We start from the raw sequence: 18,202 nt of genomic DNA, 5'->3' as shown, positions 1-18,202 counted from the left end.
GGGGATCACATTAATGAAATTAGATAAGGTGGAATGGTGATCTACACAGCCTGGACTCTGGAGGCGCACAAACCCATACAGACAAGCTGCATGCAAGCATGACACATTAGAATTGGGGGCTGTTTAGGTCCCTTTTCCACTTCTTCTTATTCCCCTGACCTGCTTGGCTCGTGTTTTCGTTTTCTTCTTCACCTTTTCTACACTTTGTCCGAGCGCCAGCCAGAGCCCAGCAAGGTGTTCAACATGAGGGCCTGTCAGCTCATCAGGGAAAGTTTCCCTGTTTGTCCTGAGCTCTGTAGGCAGCCAGTCAGTCCATCAACCCCACCATCAACACTACCAACACACACATACACAGACACACGTGTCCACATCTCCCCCACTAACAGGGAGGTGTCACTCGGGGAGGCAGCTGCAGTCGCTGGTGTGACGGCTCTCCTCAAATCAGAGACCCTCGTCCCTGTCAACAGCAACCTGGCCCTGAGGCTACCACTGTCACACAGCGTACACCCCTTCCAACACGCACGCACACACACAACCACACGCACAAACCCAGAACGAGGAGCTGAACGAAGAGCAGATGGAAGAGGTGGCTGTGTTCTATCTGGAGAGCTGAAACTTACTGCGTTAGGTGAGCAGGGTGATCGAGAAGAAGAATAAGAGCAGTAGAGCAAGGGGGGAAAATGGGAGAGGTAAGGATTAAGGGAGGGGTGAAGGATGAGTGTTTTAGTGAGAACAGTGGGCCTGATTTCCTTCCTGACAGAGAGGCCCAATTATTAGCTGTGACAGTTTAGGGAAATTGGCCGTGAGTGAGATGGGACAGATAGGAGCCGAACAGATAGACGACCTGAAATTCTTCAACAGATACTTAAGTCGGGTAGAAATCCAGCTGCGTAACTGTGTTTGTACAAATGCTACAAAGAACACTCGTGATCCGACAATAAGAGGGCACTTAAAGCATGTAACGAAACACTCAACATGTCCTTTTTTGCCTTTGTTCTGATCTCCTCAGTCTTCTCATCGCTCTTTGGACGTGGATGTGTGCGTGTATGAATGACTTGGCCTGCATTTGTGCTGGCAGCAAACATAAGAGGCCCTCTGTGCAATCGGACAAGGTGCCGATATCTCAGTCATGTGACAGTGACTTCCTGTCTGTATGTCAGACAGCAACTGAAGGCTTGTCAATACAAGCTCGTGCTCACATCCTTTCCCATCTCCTCACAAGCAGCGCAGACCTGAAAAACTGCGTTTTTCTATTGTCCCTTCCTACAGTAATCAAAAACTTTAGACTATGACTAACTATGACCAAGACTAATTTGTCTATAATCTTTACTATATTTTGTTATATTTTTTCTATAGCTGTTCAGTTGGAATTAATATATTAATATTGCTCAGGTCAGATGGTAAATTAGTCTCTACATTGAACTAGTAGCATTATGTTTAATAGATTATTCAATGAGAAAATGCAAAATTATCTATTTATACAAAAAATAATTAAAATAATTTGAAGGAGTTCCGTTTTGTCCACATTTTCCCTTTTTCGGCTGAGGACTATGTGCCAAAATCGCTGTGAGCCTGGAAGGTATTCCAAAGGACAACACTGCCCTCCTATGTCTGTATGATGCTATTAACTCAGTCATCCATGCTGCCTTTACTATCTGCTACATGTGTTACAAATGAGGATTTTTGACTGACTCAAAAATGTACAAAATGAACCTCATAACCTAATCTGTGCATATTTTATGTACCGTGTACCTTCAATTAATGGAAAATAAAAAAAGAATTAATGCGAAATGCACAAAAGGAAAAATCCCAGTCTGTTCCACCACTATCATATATGTTTATTTGGACAGATAGTTGCTTCGTACTGTTACTACATCCCATCTAGTCTATCCTTAACATTTGTCATTGATTGCAGCCAAGCCTGCATTGACAGTTTTAATTCATTTACGAACTTGTCATTCCACATCATTGATTTAGTTGTCCTTCATCCCAGCTTTAATTATATGCAAAGATAAAAGATTTTCTCATTATTGTGTTTAATCTAATGAAAGGCCTTGTGCTACAGCAGGGGCCAGTTCAGAGGTCCAGACTATTGACCTTGGAGGGCGTAGCTTGCGGATGAATGTTTTTAATTAGAGAGAGCAAACGGCTTTGGGAAAGAGAGTCTTGAGTTGTCTGTAATGCTGGTGGGTGGGACTGGTTGGCACAGAGCAGTTTAATAGATCTCAACAGGTCACTCTTTCTCACCTCTATTGACTACAGCTCAGACCTTATCAACATTTAGCACACTGCAAAAATATTCATCTTAAAGGGAATATAGTTGAGCATTTGTAACATTTTAATACTAATCCAGTAGTCTGTTATACAAATCTTTTTTTGTAAAGGAAACACTTTTTAAAAATAGCTAAGGTATAAACAGCTTGTCAAGATGTGTTTTTATTTCAGAAATAATGTTTGCTAGCTTGAACTTTATAAAACTGGACAGACTGTATAAGTATAAGTGGTTTTATCATCAACAGCTGAAATACAGAGTAAAGAAAGCGGACACACAATTCATAGTATGCGTCTGTATACGAGCTTTTCTTTTAATATTCATTAATAATAGATTTCATTCAGCTCTCATTATTGTTTTTTTACACCTAATTCGTTCCATGAGTGGAAAACCACTAGAGATGGAAAATTCATGATTGCTTAAAGCAAGTTTTAAGTTGAGGCAGAAGAAAGTGAACACATATTTTTGTATAATTTTTTCAAAACAACGATCACGTCTGCCTGTTTGACTTTAAAGAAAGAAAGAAAGAAAGACAGAACGAAAGAATGACTAAATATTTTTTCAGATTTGCTTCAAATTGTGAAGTTTTCAAGAGATGAAAAGGTTTTGTGTTAGTTTGAAGCGCTATTATAGTATAGTTCTTTGAAAAGTTACAATGGGAAAGTTCCTAAAAATCTAAATTTCATTTCACACATACACTGGCCACTTCATTAGGTACATTCTTACTAATACCAGGGTGGACCCACTTGCCTTCAGAATGTCCTTAATTGTTCATGCTGGCTACATGTTTTTTTGTTCCACGTTGACATGACAGCAACACAACTGCTGCAGATTTGTTGGCTGCACATCTGTGATGGGAATCTTCTGTTCTGTCACATCTATTGGATTGAGATCTGGAGACTGTGGAGGCCATTTGAGAACAGTGAACTCATTGTTATCTTCAAAGAAAAAGTGTGAGATGATCTGAGCTTTATGACATAGTGCGCTCTTACTGGAAGCAGCCATCAGAAGACGGATACACTGTGGTAGGCTGTGGTGTTTGTACTAATGGACCCAAAGTTTGGTTTCATGCTTTTTATGCCAAATTCTGATTCTACCATCTGAATGGTGCAGCACACCAGACTCATCAGACCATATTTTCATCTTCTATTGTTCAGTCTATGTAAATTGTAGCCGTAATTTCCTTTTAACTGACAGGAGTGATGCAGAGTGATGTCTTCTGCTGCTGTAACCCATCTGCTTCAAGGTTTGACGTGTTGTGATTTGCTTTTCTCTTTACCTTGCTTGTAATGAGATATTTGAGTTACTGTTGCCTTCCTGTCAGCTCAAAACAATCTGGCCATTCTCGTCTGACCTCCGGCATTAACAAGGCATTTTCACCTAGAGAACGGCTGGTCACTGGATATTTTCTATTTTCCAGGTCATGCTCTGCAAATCCTAGAGATGCTTGTGGAAAATCACCGTATATCAGCAGTTTCTGAAATATGCAGACTAGTCTGTTTGGTATGAACAACCATGCCAAAGTCAATCAAATTCTCTTTCTTCTCCCTTCTGATGCTCAGTTTGAACATCAGTTGGTCATCTTGACCATATTTATATGTCTAAATTGAAATGGCTGCCATGAGCTGCTGCCATGCAATTGGCTAATACAATGCTTTAGTACATAAACAATTTACAAATATTGCACTGGCTTGAATAAAAACATGACTCAAAGGTTTTTAAAATTTGAGACTGCACAGATGCAACAAACAGGACATACCACTAGGTGGAAGTGCTACTTCATATGGAGTCTTGCTGACAATACACACTCATATTTTATTTCAGTTTACTTTGAAAACATTTTGACATCCAGTTTATTTACAACAAGTAATCATCAAGACACTATTGGTGCATATAATAACACACAGATGATGAATGTTGATTTGTATTTGTATATTTGCTTGTATAGCTTTGGGATATTTTAGACCTTGACTGATATACTCTACATTTGTGGTTGTTTTTATTGCATTTTTGAACTGCATTTATTTAAAAAAAAAAAAAAAAGAATTAAAAGGAAAGGTTTTATGCAAACATCTTCAATTTCAAAAATTACTTTGTCACAGTCTTTATTAGCACTTTAACAGGTTCATGTCACTGAAATGCTTTAAATTACCTGAATCAAAATATTAAGAAAAGAATAGAAAACTCCAGTTACATATTCAAAATATGCCAAAAAATCTCATTTACAAGGCAGCACACAAAAATGGGCCACTCTAGGAAACACTTAATACCGTCACCATAATTACCACCACATCATTAGACAAAAACATGCGCAGACAAAAGATAAGAACACTTTAGAGCAGCTGTTCTGCACGTGTACTGGATATCAGTTCGAGCTCATGATGCTGAAGCTCTGTCTGTTTTTCTCTAGGAACACATGGTGTGTCACAGAATGCAATCAGCTAGATTTAGGACAGCAAGTCAAATGTTTACCTAATTAAAGAAAGTGGATTATTAGTCTAGTTATGCAAATGTTTTCAGGTTCTGTGTTGAATAGATTCATTCACTCCACATAACAAAAGAGCTAAATTTGGTACTTAACCAATAGCAGTATTATTTATTTTTTGGTTTTCTTTTCTTGTCACAGATTACATCAGAAAGAAAGACATTAAAGCAAATGAAAAATATGAAGAAAAAGAACAGGGACATGAAATGCAGTAAGGATCTTTCCAGCCAGGAATCAAACCCCACACTCACTGCTCAGGAAATATGAACCCATGTGGTATGCAGCCTCAGTCACTTGGCCATAGAGGCACCCCAGTGGGTTTTTTTTGTTTTGTTTTGTTTTGTTTTTTTGCATGATTTGCATGATTCATTGCAAACACTCACTAAACAATCCACCACCACTTTCCACTAGGTGGCAATATGCATTCATTAAGTCATTCTGCTATTTCATTCATACATTGACTCAGCCAAACCTGTCTGCTTGAAGGTTTCAGCCACCTGTCTAGAGTGCAGCATCTTAGCTGACAGTGCCTCAAGAATATCATTCTGGTCCACAGCTGTGGCTGTCCGGTAAATGAAGGTCCCCATAGACTCCAGGCCTCGCATGCCTAGATTCACTCCACAACCTGCAAAGGAAAGGAAAAAGGAAAGGAAAGGAAAGGAAAGGAAAGGAAAGGAAAGGAAAGGAAAGGAAAGGAAAGGAAAGGGGGAGAGATAAACCACATACAGCATAAATCCATTAAATAAAATCTATCTGTTAAGGTATAACACATATTTAAGAAGTCCACATTTTGCACACAAATATCAGCCTATAAAGCCTTGAAGTTAATCTTATGGTCTAAATGAAAACAACACAGTGACACATTAATAAATATTCAGCACCATTAAGACAAAAGCAGATAAGCGTCGGCTGAAAGGCCACTGAGTGCAGTAATGACTCACACACCCATCAACATGTGCTATACTGCATGCATAAAAAGGATTTATCCTCTCCTCGCATCTCTCTTTCCTCCTATCCTACTCTTTTTAATTTTCTCATCGGTTCAAAGCTTTTTTGTCCTGCTGAATGTGATTTTTCCGAAGGAAAAACACTCCGTCTTATTCATGGCAGTGCAATAACTGATGTTTTATAGACACCTACCTGTGTCAAAATTAAGGACACGTGCCGCCTCACCCTCCACAGTGACCGCCACATTGTCCCCTTCTATGTAGGCAGCACTGATGCGTCTGTGCGACAGCTGAATCTCAAAGAGACGACGGCTGCACTGCATGTGATGGAGGGTCACATCGTTGAGACGAGGCTCTATGTCTGTCTTATAAGCATTGAAAGATTGATGGAAAATGTTCTTCATGATCTGGGAAAAACAAACAAAAACAGCAAAGTTTCCAGCATGAGTAAAGGTCACTGATGTTTGAGGTGAATGATGTTTACACACGTATCAAGGCTACGGCACGGACTACTCTTAATCATGCTCCTGCCACAGAGATACAACAAGAAGGTTTTAATTTTCTTAATACAATGAAGCCTTGATAAAAAAAACAACAACAACAAAAAAATCAAAAAAACAAAAATGAAAAACTATTTGGCCTATGAATAGAGAGGATTTGGGGTTGTAAATATAATCATATGTTCTGATTATTATTTACAACTCTGTTAATGTACCTGGCTGTGCAAAATATATGTTACTACAATAAAAATCTGCAAAAATCCATCGCAAGTTCATAAATATATAAGCTTTGCTGATACAAGCTTTTTTTAATGAATGTTTATATGAACCAGAGCAGATTCAAACTTTAATAAAAAGATTTGTTAAAACAAATTAATTTGCAACTATTGCAACTGTAACTATAGCCATATACAACTATAGTCAAGCAAAAACTAACCTTATCAAATATAAAATGCTTGTCTTTGTCATATATCATATGAATAAAAGACAAATCTGTTTTGCTTTGTTAACTCAATAGAAAACCCAGTCTTCATCTTGGAACTCTGAGACATTGTGTGTGCGTGCGTGTGTGTGTGTGTGTGTGTGTGTGTGTGTGTGTGTGTGTGTGTGTTCATAGATTACACAGTTATTTGATTATCCACTAAAATACTCAGGAAATTATTTTGTAATGAAATAATGAAATGAGAGGCTTTATAGCCTGTTTTGCTCTGCACATACGCAAACTGTTCCTTTTATCATCTGAATTGACTTGTGAAAAATCATGTCAGTGCACAAAAAAGGAAGAAGAAATGTGCCCACTGATGGCTGACAACCATAACTGAGCATACTGAGTGGCAAGCCTCTTCTTTCACTCTCCCTGCTTAACTCTGCTCTTCTTCGACCCTTACTTGCACAGTCAACTGTTACCAAGTAACAGTGTATTTGAATGGCCACCCACATAGCAACAAGAGCTCCAAAGATGGCCTTGTTAAGTACCTGTGTATACTAGACTACATGTTGTGGCTACAGGCTACATATGATCAAGATGTTACTTGACATGAAAACCTGAAGACTTTAAGTAAAACTCCAAGAACGTGCTCTACAAGAAGCACAGGGGGTTGATGACTACGCAGATAACTACAGACAGCCTTTCTCTACACACAGAGACACACAGAGGGGTGTACTTCATCTTTCTCCATTTCTTCATCTTGGGTTCTTTTTGGCTTTTCCAAAAAACACACACACGCCAACACACATAGCTGCATGCAGACACTAACAGGCCATTTGCTGAATGAAAAGTGATGAATAGGCAGATTAAGAAAGAAGTGAAAGCCAGTGGTAATGTCATCTGCCTCTCTACTACATTAACAACTAAATATAGCCATAGAAATGCATTATCTGGAGTCCCTATCAATAACAGTATACAAAAAAACAAAAAAGCTGCGCCAACAAAGAGTCTTACAGAGGAGTGTGCAGTTTGCCTAAGAAAGCGAACCATCTTGGTGTCAGAGGCAGGGCAGACAAGGGCCATGTAGCGGTTTCTGAAAGTGCCATAGATCTTCAAGTGAAAGCCAGGCTTGGTGGTTTGGTTTCTGTGCTCTCTGAAGGCCTCCACTCCATAGGCAGACAGGTCAAAGTAAAGGCTGTGAGCGCGGATCTCAGGAGTGGGCACCTAAAGTTTAAAAAGAGAGGGAAGAGATCAAATTCTAGATGAAATTATATCAGCGTGAATAAAATATCCAACAACCAGCAATGAAAATAGTGTCATGTTACATATCATCACTAGGCCATTAACATGTAAGGAAATCTAGCTCTATCCATATATACATATACGTGTTTGGGATGCATCAGGAAGAAATCACCAGGCATTACTATTCACACCATATCTGCCTGTAGAGCTGTGCTCACGTGAGTGGAGCTTTAGAATAGCTTAATATTTATTTAATGCTTAAATCTAGCAGTTACTTCCCATTTTCCTTCAAGCTGTTATTGATTCATTTTCGTTTCAGTGACATAAACCAGAGGGATCAAACAGCATTTAGTGCCGCCAAGGGAGACAGTGACAGAACAGGGCAGCCACTGGGAGGCTATAGAAAGGACAGTAGGGACGGCCAGGTCATATCCTGGGAGGTAAATTCAATCACTACAGGAAACAGCCAGCGAGAAAAGTGGCCAATAAAAGGCAGCCACACCGCCACTAAAGAGAACGTGATATGAATTGTTATGGTGGCATACAGGGAGACTATGCTTGTGTTCAGATATTAGCCTGGAAGCTTTTCACCTGACGATGTTTATTTATCTTCCTCCAAATTAACCCTACGCGTTGTCAGTGTAGATAATCTATGCTCTAATACAACAACCTTTCATCCACACGAATCATACAATAACCAGCAAGAGCTACTACCTGAATGGTCTGGACAGGATCAGGAGCACTGATGTAAATGTCATTTGTCAGCATTTTGAATATCTCCACCTCAAAAGATTGGCAGGAATGTGATTTTGGACTCGAACATTTCAATGGACATCACATATTTGTGATTTTATTAATGGCTTCTATCTTATATTTGTATGGCTGGCATTGTCCACCAAGGATTCTCCCTCTCTCTATAGCAGCTGCATAGTGAAATGGTAAAACTACAGCTCTTCAGAACAGTGTTCTGATTATCCTGGAGACCCCTGCCTAGCTCTTCTCTCAGCCCCAGGTCATTTTCATATTCCTTTTTCCTGATGTTGTATCATGTGGCGTATCTGTATAAATATACATCTACGGTATATTTGGTATATCACTAAAGTTGTCTTTCTCTGATTATCCACCATGACCAAGTTTGGTTGGTTATTCAATTCAATTCAATTTTATTTATATAGCGCCAAATCACAACAACAGTCGCCTCAAGGCGCTTTATATTGTACAGTAGATCGTACAATAATAGATTCAGAGAAAGAGGTTAGCCATGTGTCACTATCTGGAAGTCCCACAGAAATGTATATAGTTGGCATTATCCATAAAAGGATTCTCTGAGGCACTGAGTCGTAGGCTTGCTTGTAGTCAATCAGGCAGTGCACAAGTTGGTCAGTTTGGTCTTACGGTCTTGGGTGACTGCTCTATCTACCAGTAGCTGGTGTGTTTCCCCTATGGTGTTTCTGCCAGGATCTTAGCTTGCTCAATCTCAGCCAGCTTTGGGGTTGTATTCCATTTTGACCTTGGGTTTCCAGGCCATACTTGGCACAGATGTTCCTGTATACCAGGGGTGGGGTCCAGCAGATTTTAGATATCACCTTGAATCAAATGATTAGTTCATTGCCAGGCCTCTGGAGAACTTCAAGACATATTGATGAGGTACTTTAGCCATTTAAATCAGCTGTGTTGGATTAAGGACACATATAAAACCTGCAGGACACCAGCCCTTGAGGCCTGGTGTTCCCCACCCATGCTGTATACTATGCCGGCCTGCATGCTAGCATCTTTGGTGGTTGCACCTTTCCTAGCTGTCTCTTTGTGGTTCCCATATACGTATGAGATTCCAAAGTGCTTATAACTATCCTCAGTGTCTGCAATGTTGCCTTCTGGCCCCTCAGATCTGATCTTCCCTCTCTTTGTTACCATCTGACTTCACTTCTAAAGTCCAAATTGACATTCCGTTGTCATTGCTGTGAATCCTAGTGGTGCGGATCAGTGATCAGTTATTTCTTGGCATACAGCTTGGTGTTATCTATGTAGAGGAGCTGGCTTATAAGTCTTGTTAATGATCTGGCTGAGGGGGTTCAGGCCTATGAAGGGCAGCAGCAGGGATATAGAGCATCTCCTTTGTAAATCCCGCACTTGTGCAATTGGCTCAAAGCTGGCCTCTAGTGTTGTTTTCCACTTCCTCATCGAATTTCTGATGAAGAAATTCAATGAGATCCTTTTAATCTTGGAAAGTTTTAGGATAAGATCTATGATAACACAGTTTGACAGTCATAACATAGCATTTCTCTGTCAAGAAGTTAGAGTTATTACCTGATATCATGGGATATATCGGCATGGTGTGTCCTTAAATATTTGGGGAAACGGGATAAGCAGAGGACAAAACAAGAAGCTGCAGGCCTATGAAACTATCTGCAACAGATAAACATGGCTTTTCAAGTGATCCATCTATTGTTCTCTGGAGGTTCATCAGAAATGATCTCAGTGGAAAATAAGTATTGAACACATCACAAATTTTCTAAGTAAATCTATTTCTAAAGGTGTTATTAATACGAAATTCTCACCAGATGTCGGTAACAACCTCTCCAATCTACACATGCAAACAAACGTGTAATAATGAGAAATGACACAGAGAAAAAGTATTGAACACATGAAGAAAGGGAGGTGCAAAAAGGCATGGAAAGTCATGACACCAGCTGAAATGTATCAGTAATTATAAAACAATCTTGCCATTTAGTGCAAATTAATATCAGCTGGTTCAGTCCTAACTGATGGCCCATAAAAAAGGAGTCTCATTACCAAGGTTTTGCAACCTTATAAAAACATACTGATGGGATTGGTTACAAAAGAATTTCTAAACTATTGAAGGTTCCAATCATTTCACCACAAAACGGCTACAACCAGGTGGAAAGAACTATGAGAAGAGTTGTCCGAGAGCCCAAAAGAATAAGTAATGTACTCATCTGCTATGGCCTGTATGCACGCTTGCCACGCACGACTCCATTGCTGAAGAAAAAGCATGTTAAGGTGTGTTTAAAGTTTGCTGAACAACATTTAGACAAGCCTGTGAAATACTAGGAGAATACAGTCTGGTCAGATAAGACCAAAACTGAACTCTTTGGATGCTATAATATACACCATGTTTAGATGTCAAAAGGCCACAAAAAATAAAGGTGTCAAATATTGATTTTCAATCCTGTTGGACTTGTACAAACTCTTTTTTTGCCTCATATACTATATTTTCATGCATTTTTGCTGATGTTTCAATAAATCATCACAGCTATTTGCTGTTTTTGTAGCAAAATATAAAGAAATAAGGGGTTGGGTTAATACTTTTACACAGTGCTGTAATTCTCTTGGTCAGTCACTTATATGATGCAAAGTAACCTTTAGTTCACTGTGTGGAAAAAAAACCCCCTCACAGCTGATGTTCTGATACCTTAATTCATATTCACTGAGCCAGGAGCAGATTATGAGTCTGTCAAGGGGAGTGTAATAAATCCAAAGCTTTATCATTGCCTTCACCTGCTCCATCAGAGCAGCAGCTGCTCTTTTCAAATTCTTTGAGTAAAATCAAAATAGAGCCACTGTTGATGCTGATGAGATTCAACAGTCTTCCAAAATCTGGCTATTCATATGACTCATATATTGTGCGTGGCTGTTATCGGCTGGTCTACATCAGTTTCTCTTCAGATTAGTTTTATGGGAGTCCAAATAAAATCATCCACAGTGGCACATCCCTTCACTGTGTTTATTCTTTGCACAACTGACAACCTGTTGACTGTTTTTGTGCACACATGCTTTCTTTAGTCTTTGCATAATGTTCATTCATGCATCAGATCATTGTGTGTGTGTGTGTGTGTGTGTGTGTGTGCGCGCGCGCATTTCCTAACCTGTCTCTGGTCTAATCTCTCTATAGTTGCATTAGCTCCATATGCATGGCAGGACTCCACAGTGTAGTCAGAGCTGATCCCCAACACAGAGCAGGAGTCGCCACAAGATCCATCAGCTACCACAATCACACGTGGCCAATTATTGTGTGGAATCTGTCGCAAGTAATCCTCGGTGAACTAAAACAAAAAGAGATGATAAATTAGTTAACAGCCAATTAGCAAAGAAGTGAAGATAACAAAGCTTGTAAAGGAGTTCCAGCTGTAACTATTAAGCAACCTGTAAAATACAGGCTAATTTACCTCCAAAACAGGTAAAATGTTATAAATTGTATACAGGTTAGCATGGCTGCAACTACAATCCTGCTTCCAAGTAGAGGTGGGATGCTGTGTAAACCTTAAACCTTCTGCATTAAAAAAATTATAAACCAAGAATTGTTTCTTGAAATATATGCAATCATAAAAGATGTGTGTAAAAAGATGGTGAAGAAAGGTTGACTGAGGCGAGGTTCACCAGCTTGTAAAATAATGTATGGGCAGGTCGCTAAACTTTTCTTGTGAATCATTTAAAGATTCAGAGAATCTTCATAAAACTCTGAATGAAAGGGCAAATCTGGCTATTTTCTTACCCAAAACATTGAAACATCTACTTTTTAAAATTATGTTTTATATTTACTGCTATCTTCATCTTTGCTTTTTGTTGCATTTGGCATTATTGCAACTGCTCCTTGACCAGCTGGCTGACCTGTTCTTCCACTACTTACTGATCTAAGTGGCAGATGGGTTGTAAATATACCAATAGCCTCCAAAGGCTATGTTTCTCTCAGCAGCTGCACATCTTTTAGAGACATTTATTACAGTCATGTTGTATGCATGATGGCCTCAAAGTTAAACAATATCTCCTACCCTGTGGATAGGAGGAGAAGGATCAGACCAATTTGGGTACACAGTGACAGGCTTATAGGGACAATAAAAGGGTTATACAGAGGGTATAAGAGCTCATAGCCTAATAGATCTGTATTTAATCCATTTAGTCTACAGTGAAGAGATGATTCCTTTTGTATTCTCAGATCTTTGAAGTATTGACAAGCTAGGAGGTAAAAAAATACCTGTCATCACACCCGCTGCCCTTTCTAATAAAGAAGAAATGGTGAACTTGGCAGTGATTCTAAACATAATTGAAGTCAGATGTGTTTGTCGACCTCGTCTTCCATCTTCCAAAGGTTAGTGAGTCACTGAAGAGCAGAGGAAAGATGAGCGGCTGCTAGCCAGAACCAAAAAAGCAGCATCAGCTATGATACGGTCTGACAGATTAAATAATGCTTTCATTCTGTTTGATGAGTAGTAAGAAGGGAAACATCAAAGTGTACTAAAAGCACCGTCAAACACCCACAGCGGCACTCACATTCATAAAATCTAGGTTTTATTTTCCAGTCATGCCACAAATATTCGCTGAACACTTAACCATTGTTTGCCCACTCTGAGCAATGACAGCTTCACTCTAGGCAACCATTCTGAGGTCTTTGTGTTAGTAGGTTAATTCTTTGTCATAAGCTGATGTCTAGCTGCAGGAGAACAGGAGCTGCTAGTGAGTAAATGCTATGAAAACTATGAAAAACAAGCTCACAACAGGTATATCAGTCATTATTTCATCATCAAGGCTGTGTCATGCAATCAGGTGCAAGAATACAGAGTTATTATGAATTTGGGGTGGGAATCCCTTAAAAAATCACTGTGGAAATCTATAAAAAATATAATGGATTTGAAAAAGGATTATAATTTGAAATCAGTTTAATTTTTGTTCTATAATATGTTTAGGTTGGGATGTGTTTACTGTAATTCTGCCATTTGTAGAAAGGATTCTCCTCAGGTCTAAGGTCAGCTTACATAACATGTTATTTCAACTGGCGGTTTCACTCTGACATTTTACATTATTTTGTGAGGACCTAGGAAAATGGTTCAGTAGTATCTTTATATTGTGACTAGAGTGAATGATCAAACTGATCTACAGAAAATGAAATGTAAGGCTGAGGGCTTACTCTTTGCTGCCAATATAAAAAAAAATGTTCATTGTGTTTTAGTGGTGAGTTCAGTGTCATGCTGAGAGATATACAAAAATAAGAATAAGATTCTTAAATGCAAAAAAAAAAAAAAAAAGAAGAAAAAGAAAAGAAAAAAGTGAGATGCAGCATCAGACATGGTTCACTGGGAGCCTGAGATTGAGCCTTCGAGTAGACACAGGGACATGCATCTATGTCACCATCACTGCTGATGGCGATCAGACCCCTGCTGGAGTGGAGGCACACACCAGAGTCTTTTGGAGAATCGGGTTTTGACAGTCAGTCATTGCAAAATGAGGTAGCGTGGGAAGTCCGCCTTTCTTCTGGACTGACTCATCGCACATTTTCTCCTCAGCTCACTGGCGTCTGTGTTGAATGAATTGAACGAAATGAAGTTGTATATCCTTTTTCAGTGAGCAACGTGAGGATTATTTTGAGAATTAAGCTATCTATAACACAGAAAACACCGAGGAGATTCAAGACATGTTGCATACAGAGACCGTGCGATTATCAACTCATTGACCTAACTCAAAATCGGGGAAGAGGGCATACCTTGGTTCCCAGCTGCACCTTGACGTCCACCCTCTGTTTCTTCTGCTCCAGGATGCTCAGCAGGTACTCCTGAAACACGCCTATTCTGGTGAAGAAATGATCGTTGTGCCAACAGCCCTCCATGTTATCAAAGTCCACCCCGAGTCCCAGCAGAAACTTCACACTGCGGGGATCCAGGGCGATCTGCTGGGGCCGGGAGAGCAGGGCGGTCCGGTACCTCTCGTCCAGCACGGTCAATTTCAGCACCTTCCCGGAGCGGACAGCAACCAGCGCGGCCGTCAGTCCCACGGGTCCCGAACCCACCACGAGCACGGAGATCTTGGCCCGCCACTGTCTGAAGCCGTCCAGGCTCACTTTTATTACGACATACAGGGCCACTGCCACCAAAGTGCTCAGAGCGGTGTCATAGGCGAGTGCGCGATACTTTTCCTCCGCGTCTTCCGCGATGCCACCAACTCCAGCATTTTGTGACTGTAACCCGTCCATACCGCGAGAGCAGTTCAGGCTTTTTAACGTGTGGCGCGTTTTCCCCTCTTTTTTTAAATCAGCCTGCCGTTCTCTCGCCACCTCTAAACATACACGGTAAGATAGAAGCAGGCTTCATGCACACAGCCTGACCAGCTGCGACTGGCCTCATGTGTCCTCTCCTCGCTCCCTCAGCTGCAAGTTGCCTCGCTGCTGCAAGCTCCACTCTCTCTCTCTCCTCTCTGTCTCGCCTAGAGTACACTTAGGTGTGTGTCCTGAGTGTCAGCAGAAAGCGAGCAGTCTGACAGAGGCAGTATACGCACACACTTATGAAAGCACCAAGACTTTAAAGAGAGGCAGTTCCCCATTCCTCTTTCCTGGATTCAGATGGATGCTTGACAGGAAGGCGCGCAGACTGTTTGGTTTAACTCTGTGAGAAATTATTGATTTACCTTTTCTAAAACAAGAAACGTCGATACTCTATTTCTCTCCCACACACACACACACACACACACACACACACACAAGGTTCGTGCCACTGTAAACCGACTGCGCCGAAGCAGGACTTCAACTAGTGTACCAACATTTTACCAACTTTAGTGTTGCATTCTAACATTCATAACAGTAGAAAGAAAGAGTTAACAAATCTGACTGATCGATGAGTCAGTCAAATATTGCTGGCAGTTTGGGGAAAAAAGCAAAAAGAGAGGAGATGCTGGAGACTGTACTGCAAATCACATCTGCCTGTAGGAAAGCTTCTCATCCCTTCTAATCTCTCATGTATCCAACTGTGCTATGTAGTTAATGCAGTCAAAGGACCATGTGTGCTGCCATCTGTATTTAATGTAGTATGCCTTCACTTCTGTCTTTTCTTTCCTTTTCTGATTCATTTCTATTTCATTTCCTCCGTGGACTAAAGGAGGCAGTCGCTCGGAAGATGCTTCACCATGGTGATGGCTCCTCTGAGGACAATTCATATGAAAAGATGCATTTCTGTGGTGCTGCTGCTCTGTGAAAATGGATTTATTGGCAAATTGAAAGCAGCAGTTGAGGATGCAAAAGCAATGTTCTTTTTTTCCTGTTTTGTGCATCTTATCTTATGTCTTCACAATAACAAACAAGAGGCCCGTCCACACTGCTCCCTTCACATTTTTATGAAAAAACAATCAAAAAGGTTAAACACACACGTCACCAGAACCCTCCATCACTTCTGATTTCTCTGCTGTTACCCCAGAATTATTACAGTGCATCTCATTCATCATACTTAGCATTTTAACAGATTCTCTGACCTTTAAGCCCCATTGGAGCCCTGCTTATAAACACTTCATAGGTGACAGTGACATCAATTTATGTAAGTGGCTCCAGATGAGACAAAGCCTTTAGGTAGTCTGACAAGGATGGCTATTTTGCTATATTTGTTTCTAATTATGTAGGAACAGTCTGCATATTTATCAACCCATTTATCGTGCCAAAGATTTGAAAGAGAGAATAAAGGGGAGGGAAAAAAACAAAAGACAGAGGGAAAGAGAGAAAGCGACATATTGGCGTGACACGCTATACTTTCACCGGTAATTGGTTTCCACCTCTACTAAGGTGCCTGGCAACGATCATACAGTCCAGCCAGTTCAGATGAAAAGAGGAATGAAGCTCCAATTACAGTTCAAACCTACAAACTGGCATTACACAGAAGGGGCTTTTCCAGGAAAATGAATGGTCACCCAAAATAAAATGTTGAGCTGAAATAATCTTTAATGATTGACTGATGACCACTTTTTGGAACTAACTCAATGCAAAAAGCAAATCTTGCCAAATCTAAGAATAATCTTTAGCTATTTTTGGCACCGTTTAGCTTGAAATAATAAATTAGAAAACAACCAAGCATCAGAGCAACATTTTGCTTTAATTTCTACATTCTGTAGCTGGAGATAATCCTTTCACAAATCCTAGAAGTTTTAATGTGTTTTGAGTGACTCCTTCATGGGTCCCACGGCAGTCTTTCGCCTGAGCAAAAACAAGCACAGAGAGCAAATTTTCATCAGGTTTTCCCACATCTTACAGCCAGCAAAGGGCCTGCCCGTGGATCTGTAGGTCATTAGACAGAAAACAAGTTGCACCCTCACATAATGGATACAAACCCTCATTATTATCTGGGAGTTCAGGCAGTATTAAATCAGCGCCTCCCTTCAGGCTTACTGCCAAGAGAATGGGATGGGGCCAGCTATTAATTTGTAGTCTTCTTTCACATTTGAATGTTTTGGACAAGTTGGAGTGAAATGAAGAGGATGATCAAGAGACAGAGACAATGACTTAACATGAATCGGATGTTTGTGTTTTAATTAGACAAAGAGCTTTTCAAAGAGCGTGTCAAAGAAACAGTTATGCTGATGTATAATTCATCAGTGTTGGGAAAAACAAGTTGTGGCTATAAACCTAGCGTGTTTCCGTCATTGGTTAAACAATTTAGTAATTATTTCAGCTGAGAGTGAACTGATATATACAAATATAGTTGTTCAATTCAAATATCATCTGCCTTGCTGCACAGTTTACCCCATAGTGATGGTGTTTCTTAGCCATGTTGCCCACTGTGCCAGGATCCGCTTTGGACTTTTCAATTTGACATTTGCCTGAGTAAGGCCATCTGATCATCACTGCGTGGCCTGCTATTGGTCTGATGTAGTTAGCATTCCGGTCCAAACCTGAATAATTAAGAATCTGGCTTCATTTAATTTTGAATATTAATTTTATTTTTTCAATCAACACTTAACAGAAACCCTCAGGTATTATAGGATACAGTGACGTTTCTTTGCTGTTTGGTTTTTTTTTACACTGAATTAAATACTTTCTCCCTGACCATCATTCACCATTCCAAGGCCTTGGCAAACACCACTGCTGTGGTGATGGACTGGGAAAAAAGCCAAAATATTTAGCCTAACTTCATCCCAAGGACTAAAAGATAAAAGCCTCACAGGATGGATTACTTCACATGATGTTATTTCTCGACTTCAAATGCTTCCCCACTGTAACTGCTGAAAGGAGACAGTCTTCTTTCCGCTGAATTAGACGTGGATCCTGTGAGAAAGTTCAGAGGAAAATCCAGCACTAGTTCACGGTATTTGCACTGCCAACTGTCAACCTGCCCAGCTGGGTCTCCAGTGACGTGGTTGGATTTGACAGCCTGAAACTGTAGTGACGTGGGTTCAGGCAGCTGAGAACGTGCTATCACAACAAGGAGCACATCATATCACCATGGTTACTCTGTTTAATAAGGTCAGAATTATGACGCTGGCTGTTAGCGTCTTAAAAAAAAAAAAAAACAGTGGAGGATTTTTAATCAGCAATCATTGTGCAAATCTAGTTTTCAATAAATA

At 40.1% G+C, this 18,202-nt stretch overlaps 1 protein-coding gene across 1 annotated transcript; it reads right to left on the bottom strand.

Annotated features, from left to right (window-relative positions):
• Positions 1-4,067: 4,067 nt before the first annotated feature.
• si:dkey-234i14.6 (uncharacterized) lies at positions 4,068-15,313 on the bottom strand. Its single transcript, XM_005470883.3, has 5 exons — positions 14,370-15,313; positions 11,761-11,937; positions 7,646-7,855; positions 5,898-6,111; positions 4,068-5,382 (listed from the first exon to the last, which is right to left on the bottom strand). Exons 1-5 carry the CDS (start codon positions 14,853-14,855, stop codon positions 5,204-5,206), a joined length of 1,266 nt encoding a protein of 421 aa, XP_005470940.1. The 5' UTR covers positions 14,856-15,313; the 3' UTR covers positions 4,068-5,203.
• Positions 15,314-18,202: the final 2,889 nt, after the last annotated feature.

The sequence above is a fragment of the Oreochromis niloticus genome, linkage group LG7 (assembly GCF_001858045.2).
Source record: "Oreochromis niloticus isolate F11D_XX linkage group LG7, O_niloticus_UMD_NMBU, whole genome shotgun sequence".
Taxonomy (NCBI): Eukaryota; Metazoa; Chordata; class Actinopteri; order Cichliformes; family Cichlidae; genus Oreochromis; species Oreochromis niloticus.
The sequence above is the reverse complement of the archived record's forward strand: the minus strand, read 5'-3'. Positions and strand labels throughout refer to the sequence as shown.